Here is a 19,224-nt window from a genome sequence, read left to right as displayed (position 1 = left end):
TTTGTTTGTTATTCATTAATTTTTTATAAAAATATAGCATATTCTACGTCTAAACCCGGCTTTAAATTTTTTTGAAAATTAAAAAAAAAAACAAAGGGGCGAAATTCTTTTTTGTTGACGGTGCTGCGCATTTTCTTCCATATAAAAATGTTGTCAAGCATACTTTGTATGGAAGAAAATCCAAAAAAGGGTGCGCTATTCAAATGACGAGGAATGTATTAATGTATGTATACGCAATTATATGTAGGTAAATTTTTGAAAAATTGTCCTGCATTTTCAAAACATATTTGTGGTCACCGTACTCATACGCCATGTAAAATCCATGTGTTTTTCTAGTCATTGCAAATATTAATAGTATAATAACAATATTTTGGCGCATGCACCTTTGCCAAGTGTTTGGCTGAGCTTCTCCTTCAATTTGTGGTGTGGGCCACGGACCTACAGCTTTACGCCGCCTCCGAACAGAAATGGCTTTTGTGAGAAGCTTTTTTAAGGCAGAAATACACACGGAGGCAGTGTTTGGAGTTAATCAATTAATTTTTCTGTCAAACCACTAATATCCAAAGAGCAAACAATGATTTCGATGAATTTTTCAAGCCCTTGTGTTTATTTCAGATATAATAATGAAATAAAACGGTTTCCTATTCGTTTTATCACTAAATTATTATTTTTAGCACAAACAAGAGTTCCCTATATCTGTTGTACTATAAAACTTCATAATCTTATTAAATTAGTTTTCTTGTTTAATAAATGTCAAATGACAATTGAAGCAACACAATTAAAAACTTTTGGACGGGTGAAAAATTTTGCAGCGGTGGCAAATATAATTTCACAGATAAAGTCACTTTTATGGAATTTAAAAGTTGTAAACGATACCGCAGAGCGTGGAGTGGCGCTCGCTCAAAGCTTCAACAACATGCATGCCAAAAGTGAGGAGCAAAAACAAGCATTGTTTGTGACAGTTCGGAAGCACCGAGAAACTATTCCAAGTGCGAGAAAAAAAGATGTTATTAAACACTTGCACCGTGTGTAATAGTTTTATGTCATTATTATATCTGAAATAAACACAAGGGCTTGAANTAAAGTCACTTTTATGGAATTTAAAAGTTGTAAACGATACCGCAGAGCGTGGAGTGGCGCTCGCTCAAAGCTTCAACAACATGCATGCCAAAAGTGAGGAGCAAAAACAAGCATTGTTTGTGACAGTTTGGAAGCACCGAAAAACTATTCCAAGTGCGAGAAAAAAGATGTTATAGGTGCATGCGCCAAAATATTGTTATTATACTATTAATATTTGCAATGACTAGGAAAACACATGGATTCAACATGGCGTATGAGTGATGTTTATCTGGTGATTTTTTTATTTGATGATTAGTAATATTTAATGATGAGGTCCACTATTGGTATGAATTATAATGTGATCTTAGATGTATTAAGCATATGCTCACTGGTTAAGGAACAAAATAAAATTATTGCAAATATTCATTTTTCATAAGGCAAAACTTAGTTACTAACTAATTAAAATATGTATTTAAAACTAATTTATCAAACTGTGTTCTAATAAACTGACATTTGGGAACCTACCTACATAATTTCAACGAAATCCGACAAGATTTGATGAAAATATACCTTTTTTTTATAAAGATGCATTTAAAATCTGCAGTTTCCGGAAAACAAACAACAGCGTTGAGCGACCTCTAAATCTTGTTCAAATGAGCTGAAATTTTAGAAGGAACTTGTCTTCCCTATTATCTTCAAGAATCCGAACGTTCCCAGTCGAAATTCAAAAAAGTTCCAATTTTGAATCACCCTAGTGACCACACTTTACGATTTTAAAGACGCATGTATGCAAATTAGTACTGCATCCGAAAAACAAATTTTATAAATGAAGGGAATGAAACTTGTGTTTGTGCATTTCTATAAAAAGCCTGTATTATCGCTTGTACTCGTATGAGGTCCATTTAATCGAACTTCCTGAAAATTGTTCGGACAAAATGTAAATATGTATACTTAAATATATTTACATATACATACATATGTACATTAGGGTGCAGCACTCCATAAAAAATCAGTACTGTTTTTCCATAAGAAATTCAAAATTATTACATTTTAAGGCTTCCTTGTTATTAGGGCCTTCTAAAAAGCATATTCAACAAATATTGAGCTTGAGACTGTTTTCAAATGAAAAATGTTGTGAAAAGCAATTTACACATGGTAGAAGCTATAGCTGCTATTTCGGAGATCACCACATCTCCTCATCGGACTTCTTCATCGAGTTTACTGGGACTTGAACTCGCATCTCCGGCGTTCAAAGCCAGTTGAGGTTGCACACCTTAAAGTTAAATATTCTTAAAATAGAACTTTAACACAAAACCAACAACAAACAACATCGACATGATCAAGTCTAAATTGCAACAAAATCGTTGCCCTTGATTGTAGTTGGGTTGACCAAATAAAAAAGTGGAAAAGGCAACAACGGTTTACATGGCGAACTTAGCTCAGTGGGTAAGACCCCTGGCTTTGAACACCGGAGTGGCGGGTTCAAGGCCTAGTGCACTCGATGAATAAGTCTGATGCGGAGATGCGGTGATCTTCGAAATAGCAGCTAGTTTCTACCAAGTGTAAATTCTTTTTGTTTTTCCAAAACACTTTACATTGGAAAATGTTTAAATCTTAAGACTTCCGCCTAAATATTTTCGAAAAATTTTAAGATTTACGCGAGTTGAACCCAGCGAAAATGCCTCAAAAATGAATTTTTTTTTTATATCTAAATTAATTTAGTTTCTAAAAACATTTTTTTTTCTAAAAAATAACCTCAGACGATAGAAAAGTTTAAGTTTAAAAGGTCTGAAAAATGATTAAAAACTTTAGCGACGGAATTCAAATAATGAGATTTTTGGAGGTATTTTCAAGCTCACGTAAATCCTCAATATTTTTCCGAAATATTTTGGCAGAAGTCTTAAAATATAATATGATGCACCCTAATGAAGTGCATAAGTACTAACTGGTTTTAAAGTTTTTACCTCGCTTTTATTAGCTTTGGATTAGGAATGTTCGATATCGTATCGATTATTCTGAATATCGATATTTCATGGCACGATAATCGATTTTTTGAATCGATATTCCAAGGTCGATATATCGAAGACATCGATACTTTACCAACAATATCGATATTTAATTTGAAATTTATTTTCATCTGCAAAAAAGTGTATGGGAAAATACTAAAGTAGGTTTAATCAGCAGCTTGTGTGATTTATTTAGTTCTTAAGTTTGACAAACCTCTTGAGTCGACCGGCATGCCGTTTTAATCCTCAGTAAATATACAAGATCGAAATAACACAATTAGGTGAGTTGATAGGCAGGTCTAATATTCTTTTCAATTGGGAGCAGAGTGTCCAGGTTTGGCGATTTCGCGCCAATTTGGCGATTTCTTTTTGGATATTTGCGCGTAAAAATGTAGGAAATCGCCATTGGCGATTTTTTCCCTTCAAATAAATTTTTCCCAATTATAAAAATATACAAATCTTAGTTTTCCACGATAATTTTGGAGAAGAGGCTAATGAACTGCGTGATAAACTTGATTTAAGAAGCATATTAAAAGACTTTAATCACCCTAATCGAATAACTTTTGAAACGATTACCTAATCAATTAAATATTTTTAAAAAAACTTTGATTTTATCACCAGAAAAGTGTGTGAATCACAAGAGGGCGAGTTTGAGGGACCTGCCAATTCACTATTTGACTTTGAAGGAAAGAAAAGCAGCGGAAACTGAATATTTAAACTTTCCCATAGAATAACTTTTTTCAGAACCATTCCATCCGCCTCTAAAGAATTTTGGATAATTCCTTACGGAGTGAAAACCGCAACAGGCAATAAAATGTTTGGAAATATATGTAAATTCATATTATTATCCTCGCCGCACTTACATGCTTTGTTGAGCGCGTTTTTTCCGTAATGAATTCAACAAAAACTAAGATTCGAAATAGGATGAGGTTGGATAGCCTTAATTAAATAGTTCGAATAAAGTGTTATATGAAGGCTAATAGTTTCTGCTGCAAAACGTTTCCAATATCAAATAGTATGTTATTATGGTTGAGTAGACGTTCAGACACTATAGGTGATTTTGAAGAAATGGTGGAAATAGCTATTGAATATTTAGTCCCGTACCCATCTCTAGTATATACATACATACATGGTTCTCTCTCTTTTCCATACAGATCCATATAGACTATTTAAATTTAAAGAAATAAAAAAAATTTAAAAAGTTAAGTTATTGGAGTAATTTAAGTCACTGTCAAAAATTTTTGTACAAATCTTATCTGCCTTATGTTAACCCTTCGGATGACGCGCCGCGGCAAATTATCCGCAAACAATTTAATTTGTGATTTCCAAATACTAAACGCTCAGTTAGTCTAGACTTAATTTCCGTAACTTAACTTAACTTAATATTTTGGCCAACCTGATATACGAGAAACCGTGTTGGCGGTTAGTTAAAACTTAACTTACCGTAAGAACCTGTAGATTTTAGGTTCTTAAGTTACGGCCTTACGGAAATTGAGAGCGGTGAGAGAATCAGGCTTGCCAGACTCTCGTTTTGGTATTTCTTAAAAGTAAATGAAAGCAAACATTTTTGTTTGCATGATTTATTTGGATGTGGCATTTTAGGCGGTGAACTGTTAAACAGCTGAAAGAGAAAATACAAAAACAAAATATTTCCGTTCTTGGCTTGAGTAGACTAACTGAGCTTTAATTGTAGTAGCCGGCCTCTGCCACTTAGTGACTTTGTAAGTTTACAGTTACCCAGCTAGCAAAAAATCCGAAAACCGATCCGAAAACGGAAAAAATTCGATGAAAACCGGATTTTTGTCCGTTTGCCGATTCCATTTCCGGATATTTTAATGATCCGTTTTCCCACTAAAGTGTACGGCAGAAACGTATGTACAGAAAAGTACCGAAAATGGTGGTGAAAAGGATACGTTTTCGGCTTTTTTTCTGAAATTTGTCTGATAGAATTTTTCGTTCAATACGCTTTCCTTCAGCACTTCACAGATCGTCGATGTTTTTGCAAAACCCCGCCCATCATCCAATTGCAAAACCGCCTATCTTACGGCACTCTAACAGGAGAGCGCAAAACTGTTTATTCTTTGAAGGCATTGCCTTGATAGGCGGTATTTTCTCTAGCAATTATTAAAAAAATCTGTTGTTTTAATAACGATTTAACGATTTTTATGCATAAATTTCGATGCCTGGAGTTCAGGGTTACCAAATCTCATTTTTGCCAACGGCGATTTAGGCGGTTTTGCAACTGGTCGACGGGCGGTTTTGCAAAAACATTGACGAGATACTTTTTCATGGTTCAAAAGAAATAAAATAAAATTAGGAAGCGGCTGACGGAATTCGAACCCGGCACCTTCTGGAAGCTAACAAATAGCGGCGCACTCCTCTCGATGCTCAGCCACTGCCGACTACGCATGCATGCTTTGAAATGTTTAGCTTGAGCAAATGAAATACAACTATTGCTTTCAACTGACATCATCTTCTTCGAACGTTTTCCGGATACGAAAATTGATGATAACTGTCGGAGTTTTTGAAGTGAAACTTCTTTAGCGGCGGTTGGTTGGTTGGGAGTAAATTGGCGAATTGAACGGAAATTGCACACGGAAATCGTCAAACGGAAATGATGCAACGGAAATAGTGCAACGGAAATTGTTGGGGCTGAAACAAGTGCTTCTTGTGTGTATGCATATGGTATTAATCTAACAAAAATTTGCCAATAAAAGGTTAAAGAATAACACTTAGAAAAAGACCAATACAAGAATGAAAGTAAAGGTGAGTAGGTGCATAGATAAAGAAAAGGATAAAGGAAAAGATAAAATTAAATAATATTTATTGATTTTATTATCAATTTTTATCGATTTTGTTACAGGTTTTTATCGATATTTATCGATTTTGTTATCGATATATTTATCGATTTTGTTATCGATATATTTATCGATTTTGTTATCGAGATTTATCGATTTCATTATCGAGATTTATTGATTTTGTTATCGATATTTGTCGATTTTGTTATTGACATGTATTGATTTTGTTATCGATATTTGTCGATTTTGCTATCGATTTATTGATTTTGTTATCGATATTTATCGATTTTGTTATCGATTTTGTTATCGATTTTGTTATCGATAATTGAAAGTTTTGTTATCGATATTTAAAGATTTTGTTGTCGATATTTATCGATTTTGCTATCGATATTTATTGGTTTTGTTATCGATATTTATCGATTTTGTTATCGATATTTGAAGATTTTGTTATCGATATTTGAAGATTTTGTTATCGATATTTGAAGATTTTGTAATCGATATTTATTGATTTTGTTATCGATATACATATATCGATTTTTTATCGATATTTATCGATTTTGTTATCGATTTTCTAATCGATATTGTCTTGGACGTTATTATCGATTTTGTTATCGATAGACTATAAATATTCAACAATTGTTATGAGCTTGAGGCCGTTTTAAGTGAAAACTTATTGTGGAAAAGCAAAAATAATTTGAAAAAATGGTAGAAGTGATAGCTATTTCGGAAATCACCACATTTCCTCATCAGACTTCTATCACTTCTACCATTTTTTCAAATTATTGTTGCTTTTCCACAATAAGTTTTCACTTAAAACGCCCTCAAGCTCATAACAATTGTTGAATATAAATAATTGTTATAAGGCCATAAAATAACAAAAAACAGATAGACTATAAAGATAAAAATAAAGGTAGTGGAGGAACAGAATAACATGAATGTTATTGAAACGAAAAAAGAGAAAAAATATAACCCTAAGCAAAAGCAGACGCGTGTATGTATACACTGGTTACGAGACAAATTAGACAACTAACGTAAGTTTCACTTCTCCAGTGTGGCCCAGGCGCACTTAATTTTTTTGTAAGTATGCGGAAAATTGAACTAAACTGCACTGTCGGCAAAATTTACGTTTCTTTGCTGGCTGGGTAGCTGTTACTTGCTGCGTAATATCGTTCAGTTGATATTTGTATTTGAAAGTTGGTGTCTCACATATATATGCGGCTGAATTGTCGCGTCACGGCCTTCCGTGTATTTACCAGAAAAATTTGAATGTAACTCGAAAAATTTTTTTAAGATATATAGTTGGCAAAGTGAGTTTGTGATAAGGGTCTAAATCGAAATTGTTATTTTTTTGTCATGTGTAATTTTAAAATTATACTTTGCGTACACATTATTGTAACTATTATGATATTCATTTTCTTAGGTTTTGGAGAAAAAAGTATGTTTTTAAACTTATATAGAAGCGAACCAGCTACGCAACAGAAATTGCTACCAGGAATATGTACCAGGAATAAAACAAAAATTGTTTGTATTAATTGTAACAAAACGGATACAAATTTAAAAAATAAATGCTTATCAATGCTTTCAGTATAAACACGAATTTTCCAAATGTTTTATTTGAATGATTTTTCGACATAAATAAAAAAAAAATGCAGTCAACCTTCGAGATGCACCTTGCGGCTAAATTGCCGCGGCGCGCCCTCTCGTGTAACTTTCAAAACGCTCCCTCCGAAGGGTTAAATTACGGAGTTCTCACGATTTGTTTCGGGTTATGGATTGAAAGCAAGGGTGGTCTACTTTTTCCAACAGTTTAACCCATCAACCAGAGTGGCCTTTTGACCTACTGTTTAAAAAATGGCTTATAGATGGTTAAAATTTCCACTAAAATATTAAATACCAAATTTTTGTAAGGATAACCGAATGTAATGAAAAATAATACTACTTTTTACCATAAAGGGGGATTTTTTTAATACTGTTTAGGAAACATTATGATGCGATTGAGCAAAACTTTCCTGGGTTTTGATCACCATTCTAACGTAATTTTCACACAACCACCTAGTACTTGTATACGTTTGTAGGACCCCAGAATAAAAAGGTTTTGCTTTTTATTAAAAGTCTGATTAAAAAATATTCAACTCTTTATTAAAGAAAAAAATTAACTTGCTTGGTTAAGGGCACTTCTACTAAAACTGCTTTGTTAAAATTTTTAATTTGTGATAAAGTTCTTGTTGTTGTAGTATGTATGTATATAAAAGAGTAGTATTGAAAAAAAAAATTACTACTGTAAAAAAAATCGTCAGATTACCAAGGCTCGACCCGAATTTAACTGTAATAACTGTAATAATAAACAAAACTCCTTTAAAAATGTAATTTTTACGTCGAAAATTGCGTTATTTATACGAGTGTAGTTCCTTCAAACGATGTATTTCAATGCGCATGCATCATGAAAATTTTGTGCAAAGTTTCTTAGGCGTCGATATTTTTGTCACTCGGAGACGGTGCGTGAGGAATGACAAAAAAAGCGTTGTAAAAACGGCGGCGGGCGGCGGTGTGGCTCGGCGGCGTATACCTCTAGTATGTAGGTGTGGTATTCGCTGGCAGCAGCAGAGTTAGGCCTAAAGTGGAAGGCCCGTTGTGATTACCAAGAATGTGAAATTTCACTCCCTGTTGCTGAAGAATTTAAGAGTCCTTCACACATTCCGTCACTTCACAAGTTATTAAAAAACGACAATGTAAATTTCGCAATCTACTTATAGATAGCGCACGACAGTAACATACATAGATACATATTGCAGGATCTACGCCACGTTGCTGCGAGCCATTCTGCATGCTTAGTTTCTATGAAGCAGTGGCGCGAGAGCACAAGTGGTTTAAGACGCATTTGTATGTACATGTATGCTCCTTTCTTACAGAAAATAAACTTCGAAAACTTTTTCGCTCCAACCCACAATAGGTCAAATGATCACTTTTTTAATGAAGGCTTCAAAATTATACTAGTTGGACCAAAAACCTTAAGAATAGCGTAAAGGAGACAAACTCTCGTAAATTAATCCATTCACGACCAACATTTTTTTTTAACTTTTGCACGACCTAGTATAATACAAACATACACATGTTAACTGTACTACTTAGTCATTTATCTATTTAAAAAGTGCATTCAATCAGGGACAGAAAATAATAGATATTTTCGAAATTTCAATTTCGGATAGAATTTGTCTTTTTAAGATTTGTATATAGCAATGTGATGCTTGTTAACCAAAGAGTGTTCATCCTAAATGATATTTTTTTTTACTTTTTTCAAAAAAGTCAAATTAACCGTTATTTGCTCAGTGATAAATTTTCAATCAAAATAACAGTTAAATTTTAACTTTTATTTTACCGGTTAAAAATCAAGGTTAAAATTTGACTGTTATTTTGATTGGAAAAATATCACTGAAATATAAAAGTTAAAATTTGAATTTTATTATTGCGGTCAAAAATAACAGTTGAAATTTTACTTTTATTTTTCGGTCAAAAATAGCAGTTTATATAATTACAATACAATAGTATGTTTTAATTGAAAAAAAAAAATATATATATCAAAGTAAAACGTGCACATTAGGGTGATCCAAAATAACTGACCTAACGAAATTATGGCTTTAAAAGTACCTTTTTCCCGAGAAGAAAATTTTCCCTTTTGAAAAAATTTGTCTGCCAATTTTTAAAGGTGTCGGTGGGCATTTGAAATTTTGCATGTAAAAAATTTGATTTCATTAAAAATGTTACAACTATTGAACCGTTTGGCATAACATTTTGTTCTTGGCTTTTTCTTGTAGGGCATTAAATTCTCCAAAAAATTACAAAATTTGATTGTCTAAACCTATAATGCACAGCGATGTAAGAGCTACCCATGCAAGCGCAAAATATTTGCCTCAGTATGTGTGTACTCAACAACCCAGCAACGGCTTTTAATTTTTTTAGAAGGACTTATTTTTTTATCAATGGAGTAACGCAATACAAGTCGCCTCAAGACAATTTTCGCTTATCCATTGCATTACAGTAATGCAATGGCAAGAAATTATACATTTATTCGATTACCTCCAATGACATGCACATGTTAAAATAATGCATTCTGTAAACGAAAACGTAAGCGCTCACTCTCAAAAAGTGGTTCCCCAATCGAGAGTAACCGCTTACCTAGCGCAATGTGTATACCAAATTTGCTTGAGGGCGGTCAAGTAGTTTTCGAGATACACATATATGGGGGGGCGGTGCCACCCCCATTTTCCTAAAATTTCCTGAAAAACCACTTCTTTGGTAAAAAGGGATGGTATATATCAATTCTGAATAAACATTGATGAATTCCTTACCCACACTGCTGGTGAAACTTCAAAAAAAAAAAAAAAAAAAAAATTTNGGTGAAACTTAAAAAAAAAAAAAAAAAAAACATTTTCGATGGGCACCCCCATGTACATGTATGTTGAAAGAGAAAATAAATAAAAAGTCAGTTTGATAAAATACACTACATACCTTAGTGAAAGAATTATATGTGCATCATGTTTTTCCTCGATTTCTCTATATTAAATAAGGGTCATGTTTTTTGTGGTATGCAATTAGAATAGCCCTTGGTTTATAAGTATTTTCCATACTTTAGGTTGGTATTCGTGTATAATTTTATCTACCGTTTCAGCAATCAGTAGTGTATTCAACAGAAAATAATTATATGTGCATAAGGAGTTATTCGGCTCCGGATTGCTGCAGTGTCATAAATTCGCAACAAAAATGTCCACTAACAACTGGGTTTTAAAAACTTAAATATGTAGAAGCTATTTTCATACTAAATCCCGTTTTATTATTTTTCCATATTAAATCACTGCCCAACAATATCCAATTAAAGATAATAAAACCAAAGAAGCAGCAATATGCAAACTAAGTAACCGAATCATCCAATTCGAACGCAACATTAAACATAACCCATCCGAAAGATTTATTTTAGAAACTTTTAATAGAACTAAAACGCTATTAAAACGATATAACGACGAAATAGTAGTTACTGATGCCGACAAGGGAAATAAAACTGTGATATTGTACAAAGCGGACTATACAGAGAAGATGAAACAACTACTTGACGACAAAACTACATATAAAACAATAAGAAATGACCCAGCGACCACACTTCAGAGGAAAAACAATGCCTTAGTTGACGACTTGTACAAAAACAAGATTATTGCATTTAAAGAGAAACGACAATTGACATGCACCGCTGCGACAGCGCCTAGCCTTTATGGGCTACCAAAGATACACACACCGGACTTGCCTTTACGGCCATAACCTCGTTATGGAAAAATACCACATAAAAAATGCATTCCAATTGAAAGAAAAACTCGAAAATATTCGGATAGAAGAGGAAGATTTATTGGTGTCCTTCGACGTGATATCCCTCTTCACCAACATCCCGACACATTAAGCTATTAAAATCATCCTGGAAAAGTGGAACGAGATTCAACCAAACACGAAAATACCGAAAAATAAGTTCCACAACATTCTGAGTTTCTGTCTGAAAGAGAATAATTATTTCACATGCAACGGAAATTTCTATGCCCAGACTTTTGGGATGCCGATGGGAAATCCCCTCTCGCCAACGATTGCAGACATAGTTATGGACAATTTATTGGACAATACCGTGATAGAGGAAACACTTCAACATTGACATCAAATTTATGGTTAAATATGTGGACGACATTTTTGCTATTGTAAGACGAAACGACGTGGATATAATTTTAAAAACACTTAACGAATACCATCCTAAACTACAATTTACTATGGAACCAGAAACGAATTCCCGCATCCCATTCCTAGACGTCATGATTCACAGGAAAAATAATTCCATACTACTTGACTGGTTTTCGAAACCCTCATCCCCTGTTCGCATAATTAATTTCTTGTGTTCGCAACCCTTAAAATATAAAGTAAACACAGCAAAAAGCCTTATGCATAAAATACTAACAATATGCCACGCACAATTTCGAGACACAAACATTAATAGAATAAACAGAATTCTAACTAACAACAACTACCCGCACCACCTAATACAAAGTTTACTAAAACAGAAAATAAGAGAAATGGAGAACCAGCACAACAAAACAACGAAATCGAAAACAACAAGTGAGACAAAGCGATATCACAGTGTCACATACGTACCTAAGTTCCACCAACAACTTGAAGGCGAAATAAACAGCAATCAGAACATTATATTAGCATACAAATCTAACACCTTGTCTTCAATTTTCACAAAAACAAAATCCCCAGTAGAATCCCACCAACAAAACAATGTGGTATATGAAATCGCATGCAAAGAGAGCGAAAACGAATGCTGCAATAAAGTGTACATTGGCACAACGAAGCGACCAGTGGGAGTTCGCCTAGCTGAACACGAAGCCGACATTAGGAAGAATAAAAACAGCACCGCTTTAGCACAACATGTGTTAGCTGATCTTACCAACGCACACTGGCCGGAATTGAAGTTTTTTTGGCATAAATTCGAAAAATAAAGGTATCGTCCTCAAAATCGGTACACACGATATTCATGCTAGTAGCAAGTTAGGGTAAGAAGGTTGGGCCGATCAGATCATTCTTACGCCCTGTCACCCTCCTCTGTATCATCTATACATAGTTTCAAGGAAAGTTGAGATTCTTTGTACGCGCTAATATCGAAAACTAGTGAACGGATTTAGACGAGATTTTCTATAGTATACTCTGTATAGAAAGGAGAGTTACCGTTGGTATTTAGAATTTGTATAGGGTTGCCACCTGTCTAAAAAACTATAAGATACACACCGCTCGTTGGATTACAAAAAATTAGGTGTCATATGAAAGGCATTGGCCCATAGAAAACTATTAATGCTTTTGTTTTTAATAGGGTTGCCACCACGATGCAGCGAAACAAAGGTGGCGCCTTCCGCGGACCGCTAATCCTCTCTTTCTCGATTTGACAGCATCCACCCTTTCGCTGACGTCACATTATACTTTTTTCGCACTAGTGATGAATATTAAATTTTCATATTATACCGAAAAGTTGTACCTAAAAGTAGATACACGTACCTAAACAGTAAACATGTATTTTTATATGCATATATTTTTGATAGTTGGTGGACTACATCATCCCTCTGTACCATAACAACTTCTGGACTTACATGAAACAATATTTTACTACGTTCCAAATGTACCTAAAATAATGTGCTTGTACCGAATGTACGTTCAAATTTAAGAAGCTGAAGAGTAGGTACAATTCAACCTAGTTTTACATCACTATTTCGCACCACTTGTTCGCTTCTTCCTCTTCTTCTTCAAAATTATTCTTTACACTCTCATTCTTATAATAACGTGACGTCACACCCAGTTGCTCTCAGCTCGATTGGCGTATTCTTGTATTCTATCATTCTTAGGTTGTCACCTATTAAGAAAATTACTATATTCAATTATAATAAGCGTAGGCATCAGTTCTGCACCGTCACTGTCAAATGAAACGACTTAGCCTCTAGATGTGCATTTACATATTATATTTCTTGGTAGGGTTGCCACCTGTTAAAACTTTACTTCAAATCGGCTATAATAAGCAAATACTTTCGAAGTTTTTATNTATATTATTTCTTGATAGGGTTGCCACCTGTTAAAACTTTACTTCAAATCGGCTATAATAAGCAAATACTTTCGAAGTTTTTATTCATAAGAACCACAAACAATTTTATTCATACGAATTTTATATACATACATATGTACATATATCTACGTATTTTTTGTTAATATTTAACATTCTTCTACCTCCAACTGAACATCAAATGGCTGCACAATGTCACATAAAGAATCAGCATCAGAGTCGGTGTCCGTTGAGCAATCTGATGTATTTAAATGGTCGGAATGCGGTTCAACGTTTGGAGCTTTCAAAAGTTCAATAACTTCTTTAGGTATTTTTTTCTTTTGATTTTGTTGTTGTCTCTTATTTAAAAATAAGCTTGAAAGGAATGGATCAGAGGAATCAATTGCTCTTTGGAAGACGTCGGCCATATTATTAGTTCTACTATTTTGTCTAGCATGAGATCGCCTGTCGCTCTTATAATATTTATTGCGGGATTCTGAAGCACTTTCACCAAGACAGCCTAGGGGCACTACAGAGGCTGCGATGATTTGTGCACCGTGTATTAAAATTTTATGTAGAGTCGGTGACATCGGATACCACGGGTACATTTCCATATACAACGAATATGTCTTTTCCGAGTACTGCCTAGACTTTAGGGCGCTAATCTCGTATTCACAAGAAATGGCGATCAAAATCATGTGAAAACTGTGCAGTAAGTCGGTGTCAAACCCTAATATTGAAGAAAATAGCGTAACATCTGAGAAAGCTCTTCTGGCAGTATTGCCATCATTCATGTTTCCGCTACCGCTCTGCTTTGGTCTATTCACATGAAGTCCCATTTCCGTCCATAACCGTTTTTGAAGAAGTTTTTTACGGGCCTCAATAATTTTCTTCTCATTTTCATCTCTTATTTGCCATTTTTTTACTTCAATCCTATATGACACATTAAGAACAAACTCCAAGGTTCTTATCCAAGCATGAAGGGGACTAATGCCATACTTCAGTTTATCAGGCCTTGCCTTAAAATGTGCAGAGTTTACGTCTTTTGTTTGCATGAAAGCTTTAGGTCCTGCTCCACAGATGGGACATAATTGACAAGATTTAATACCTGACAAGATATTTAACACTTTTCCGTCTGTTAGAGTCATATGGAGATCAAAGAACACCGTGATATTTCGGTTGCCGAAGTCTGTATAAATAAATGGTTTTAAATTTCCTATTTGTAGATCCAAGTCTTCTTTTTCCATTAAAATGTGCTCCCTTGTTTCCTTTATAAATTGTATTTTTAGTGGTCTGCAAAACCGCACAGACTGTGGAGTGGAATTATTCCAAATCACTCTTCCTGAAATTTCACTCAGTTTTAAAGGTATAATTGTGGTAACGAACAAAGATTGATCAAGAGCATACGGATCATTTTAAAATTTTTGTTTATAAGTGCTTTGGCCAGTCGACCCGTCAAATCCATAGCTCACAATAAGCCTAAGTTCAGCGATTTCAGGAAAACTAATGAAGACTTGTTCTTGTACTAAAATTAGGCGTTTGGCGGTGTGGTCCAATAAATTCTGCAATGAAACTTGAGCGACAGTTTCATCGATGCTTATTCCAAGGGGTCTGCATTTCAATTTAGCTTCCACAAGTCTGTCATAACTTGGGTATATATTGCAGTGTTGTTGTTTATTTAAAGCTCTCATGTTGTTATATTGTTTTTTAGTATATGAATTATCGAGCAAGAATGCAAGGGCTTCATCTGGAGTTATTGGTATTGGATTCTTTGAACAAAGCTTTTGTTTTAACCTTTTGGGCGCATTCGGTGACCTCACACATTCTTTTAAAACAAAGGCTACGTCTCTATTAGATTTTTTTGCTGATAACGTAGCAGCATGTACAAGTAGCGAAGTATCGTGCTCATTCGAAAGATCGCTAGCCAATTTCCGTTTCAATAGGGGTCCAGCGTCATTTTAAGTTAAATGGGGTCATCCTACATTATTGGGCTTTTTTGTGTTATTATTGTCAACAATTATGACTATATTTCCAGATAACCACTGTGAATGCGTTACCTTCAGTCGATCCAATTGTCGGTTGCATTTCCGTAAATTTAGTGTAGTAAAAGCGACAAAGTTTGCTACTTTTTTGCGTATTTCTCTTTCTTTATCAATACTTAAAAGAGATTTCCCAATTCTAGTAAAGATATACTCTGTTATCGCGTCTTTTTTCTTATTATTTCTACACCAAATAGTTAGAAGCTCTGCATGTGGAAATTCGAACTTCACTANCCTGCATGCGGAAATTCGAACTTCACTAAAAATGTAAAATTTTGTTAAAATGGGCAAAAATTAGCAAAAACTGTTACTAGGCCAATAACATCTAATTATTAGTAAGCATTTTTGTATTATTAGCTCGTCTAATAACTTGTCAGCTTGCTAGTTCTACTCCACGGAACACAAACATATTGTTAAGTATTATTTTTTAAATATGCACTACAAATATATTAAATAAAAGCAACATTTAACACACACACGATATAACCATTAACTCACTGTATTGAACATACTTTGACCTTCATTATCCATATCTGATTTTCTTTCTTTTATAATAACACAACCGTTCACAAGACTTTAAAGTTTGCTCCAAATCTGGCAAAATAACAGCTGATCAGACACATGACTTTGAAGGCAAACTAAGAGCACAAGGTTGAAACTTCAAATCTGTTATTGGCACATTTTCTTAGTTGATATATGTACTTTTAGAAAAATAACTGATATCAAGAATATATTGCTATAAAAATCTTGAATTTATGCCAAAAAATCCAATTCCGGCCAGTGTGCAACGTGTGAATCAGTGTTGCCAGAACTTTCTGGATCAATCGGCTAAATTGGCAAAGAAACCGGCTAAACGGTTTCAACAAAATTTCACATGTTTTATTTAAATAAATCATAAGTAGAAAGACTAGTTCTTGGAGAGAAGTTGCAAATTCAAGCTGGAAAAAATTGTTCCAGCAAGAATTTGCAATTAGGAAAAACATATGATTGTGGCACATGGTTGCATTTTTTTCGACAATAATTTGAATAAACAGGTTCGTAAAATTTAAAAATTTACAAACTTGAGCGATTTTAAAATGAAAAATTTAAGTAAAGACTTGTTTACTTAATTAATTTAGTTAAATCCAATGGTTTGAAACGTACTCGTAATGCAATCTCAACCAGAGTCGATATAGGAAACGCGACAGTTAGTACGGCAAAGAAATTGAAACATATGTTGAAGAAAGTCGGACTAGCAAGAAATATACATGTAGATCCTGTTTTTTGTACCTCTGAAAGAATTTTAAAAATCTATACAAATTTCTTATGTTTTAAATGCAACCGTGGACACTAGCTGGCAGAGAAACTTGCAAGTTCCTGCAAATTTACGTTCGTCCAGAAATTTGCAAGTTTCTCAACTTGTGAGAGAATTTGTGAGCATTTTTTCTAACTGATATTTTGAGTAATAATTTTCGCTGGATTTTCGACGAACAAACCTATTGTCTTCCTAGAGAGTTTTGCTTTACATAGAAATTTGTACTCTTACTTTCATTTTTAAGCATTTCAGTGTTGGTTCTTTTAATTCAAGTTGCCCTTCGGTTTTTGGAATTTAAATAAGTTCTCAGAAAAAAAGTTAGTTTAAATAAATCCATATGTGTACATAGTGCTTTGAAATATTTTTTTTTCCCTTACATTAAAACTTTAAGCGTAGGCAACAATGATGTTTTGTAATTAAGGCAGAATTGAATATGCGCTATCTGGGAAGACAATACCTGTAACATTTATTCTTGGCACTATATCCAAACACAAACGCGTGTTAAGCAAAGAGTGAAACAATTTGTTATTTTTTACGTTTGCGAATAAAACTTCACACTTAAATTTAAGTCATTGATAACAAACATTTTATAAAGAAAATCCCCGTTACGGCCTTTAGAAAAAAAATATTCGTTTAAAATAAAAATGAGCGAAATCGGCCCAATTTTATATAACCCTGCTTCCGCAATAATGCTAGTAGCCATTTCTAACAAGTTTTGGGTCGCTTAGTCAAAAATGGAAACATATATTTGAATTTTCAGAAAACAAGGAATAGCAAAATCAGCTAACTTCTTTTTCCAAAACGGCTAACAAATCGGCTTCCGGCTAAACCGAAATTTCTCCGGCTGTTTGCTATCGGAACCGGCTAGATCTAGCCAGAAAACGGCTAAAATGGCAACACGGGTGAGAATAGTGGATAGGGAAAAAAGAGAAAAAACAAGATACACACTGGAGAGTTTAAGAATTTTGCAAAAAAGAAATGTAACAATAAACAAAAAAGAAGACACTGACGACATCGCGGCTGCATACTTATTATGTTTATAGCCTTTTAGTGTTAGTTTCACAAATGTACCACAGGGTGATGGTATGAACGCTGCTTAAAAATTTTTAAAGTTTAAATGTAAAGTGTACAATAGTTTATTTTTCAAATGTAAGTTTTTCAATGTTTAAAGTCCAGTATGCTTACGGTGACCATCCGTTCTGTTTTTTGCAGGACCGTACTGTTTTTCAAAGGTCGGTCCTGCGTAATTTTTATACCCGAGCGCACTTGTGCACAAGGGTATTATAACTTTGTTCACATAACGGTTGTTTGTAACAGGCAAAACGAATCGAGATAGATATAGACAAATGTATACATAAATGATCAGAATGAAAAGAGAAATCGATTAAGCGGTGACTGTCTGTCCGTCCGTCAGCTCGGTATGGTTATTGTGCTTGCCACATAAAAGCAAACCGTTGAAAATTGTTGAAATCGGACTAAAATTGAGGCCGCTTTTCATATAACGGTAAATTTCAGATATGCTTGAAATTTCAATATTTCGAAATTTAAGGTTGCAAATTTACTTAAAATGTATACACCCCGGCTTATCATGTAGCGGTAGCTTTCGGAAAGGTGGAAAACATATATTTAATACTTGCGCCGGGTATTTAATGTTCGGCTCCGCCCGAACTTAGACTTTCTTACTTGTTCAAACCTGAAAAACCTGAAAGTGTACTGCATTTGTCCCGCATTTTATTCGTTATTTTACAATTATCGGACAATGGATGGATTTTTTCAAAAAAGTGTTTTTTGGTACTTTTCGTAGCTTTTCTTCAATATCTCATGAAAAAATCTCAAAATTAACGTAAGCGACTTACAGCTCGAAGGGTATTGATGTGCCTCTTACCAAAATATATACCTTGTGGCGACTTCAATGAAAATTAGTAGTGCTACAGGGCGAAAAAAGTGAGATTTTCAATCAAATACGCAGTTTCATTTGATTATTTTATTCATTATTTAAAAAATTCGATAAAGAAGATATATTATTACAGTAAACTTTGAGCCAAAGATAATGAAAATCGGATTAGAAATGTAGATGCTATGGAGCGCAATCTGCACAAATTATATATTTTTGTAAAGGGCACTTTGTAACTCGTCGTTTACGTCGATTCATGACGTCGATTTTTGACAAATAACTGCGAAAAGTACCAAAAAAACAAAAAAAGAAGGGTATTGTTTTCTTTTTGGTTGTTTGTGTTTCCGACAGGGTAGGAGTATGATGTATTGTGGAACAATTTTCCGTCATCCCTTGTCAAATTTGGTTTGGAGACAAACCGGTTTCGGCGTTGTGCCATCTTCAGTGTCATTTTTCATTGTTTTCGTTTTGATCGACTCAAAATTTGCCTATAAAATAATCTTTTAAAGATTTCCACTTCTT

General features: G+C 34.0%; 2 protein-coding genes across 5 annotated transcripts in view; one reads left to right on the top strand and one right to left on the bottom strand.

The window, feature by feature from the left end:
• The window catches only part of crc (bZIP transcription factor crc), a 150,407-nt gene that overhangs the window by 79,744 nt on the left and 51,439 nt on the right, over positions 1 to 19,224 (top strand). The gene's annotated exons all lie outside the window — the stretch shown is intronic.
• On the bottom strand, positions 13,375 to 15,738 carry LOC108358983 (uncharacterized). The gene is made up of 2 exons (XM_017610568.1): positions 13,506 to 15,738; positions 13,375 to 13,420 (listed from the first exon to the last, which is right to left on the bottom strand). Exon 1 carries the CDS (start codon positions 14,720 to 14,722, stop codon positions 13,646 to 13,648), a length of 1,077 nt encoding a protein of 358 aa, XP_017466057.1. The 5' UTR covers positions 14,723 to 15,738; the 3' UTR covers positions 13,375 to 13,420; positions 13,506 to 13,645.

This window comes from Rhagoletis zephyria, unplaced genomic scaffold (genome assembly GCF_001687245.7).
Source record: "Rhagoletis zephyria isolate East Lansing unplaced genomic scaffold, Rhagoletis_zephyria_1.1 Rzeph_scaffold_00320, whole genome shotgun sequence".
NCBI classification, from domain to species: Eukaryota; Metazoa; Arthropoda; class Insecta; order Diptera; family Tephritidae; genus Rhagoletis; species Rhagoletis zephyria.
The sequence above is the reverse complement of the archived record's forward strand: the minus strand, read 5'-3'. Positions and strand labels throughout refer to the sequence as shown.

Coding starts and splice junctions, on each gene's coding strand:
- LOC108358983 (XM_017610568.1), bottom strand. CDS start 14,722: ATGGAAAAAGAAGACTTGGATCTACAAATAGGAAATTTAAAACCATTT.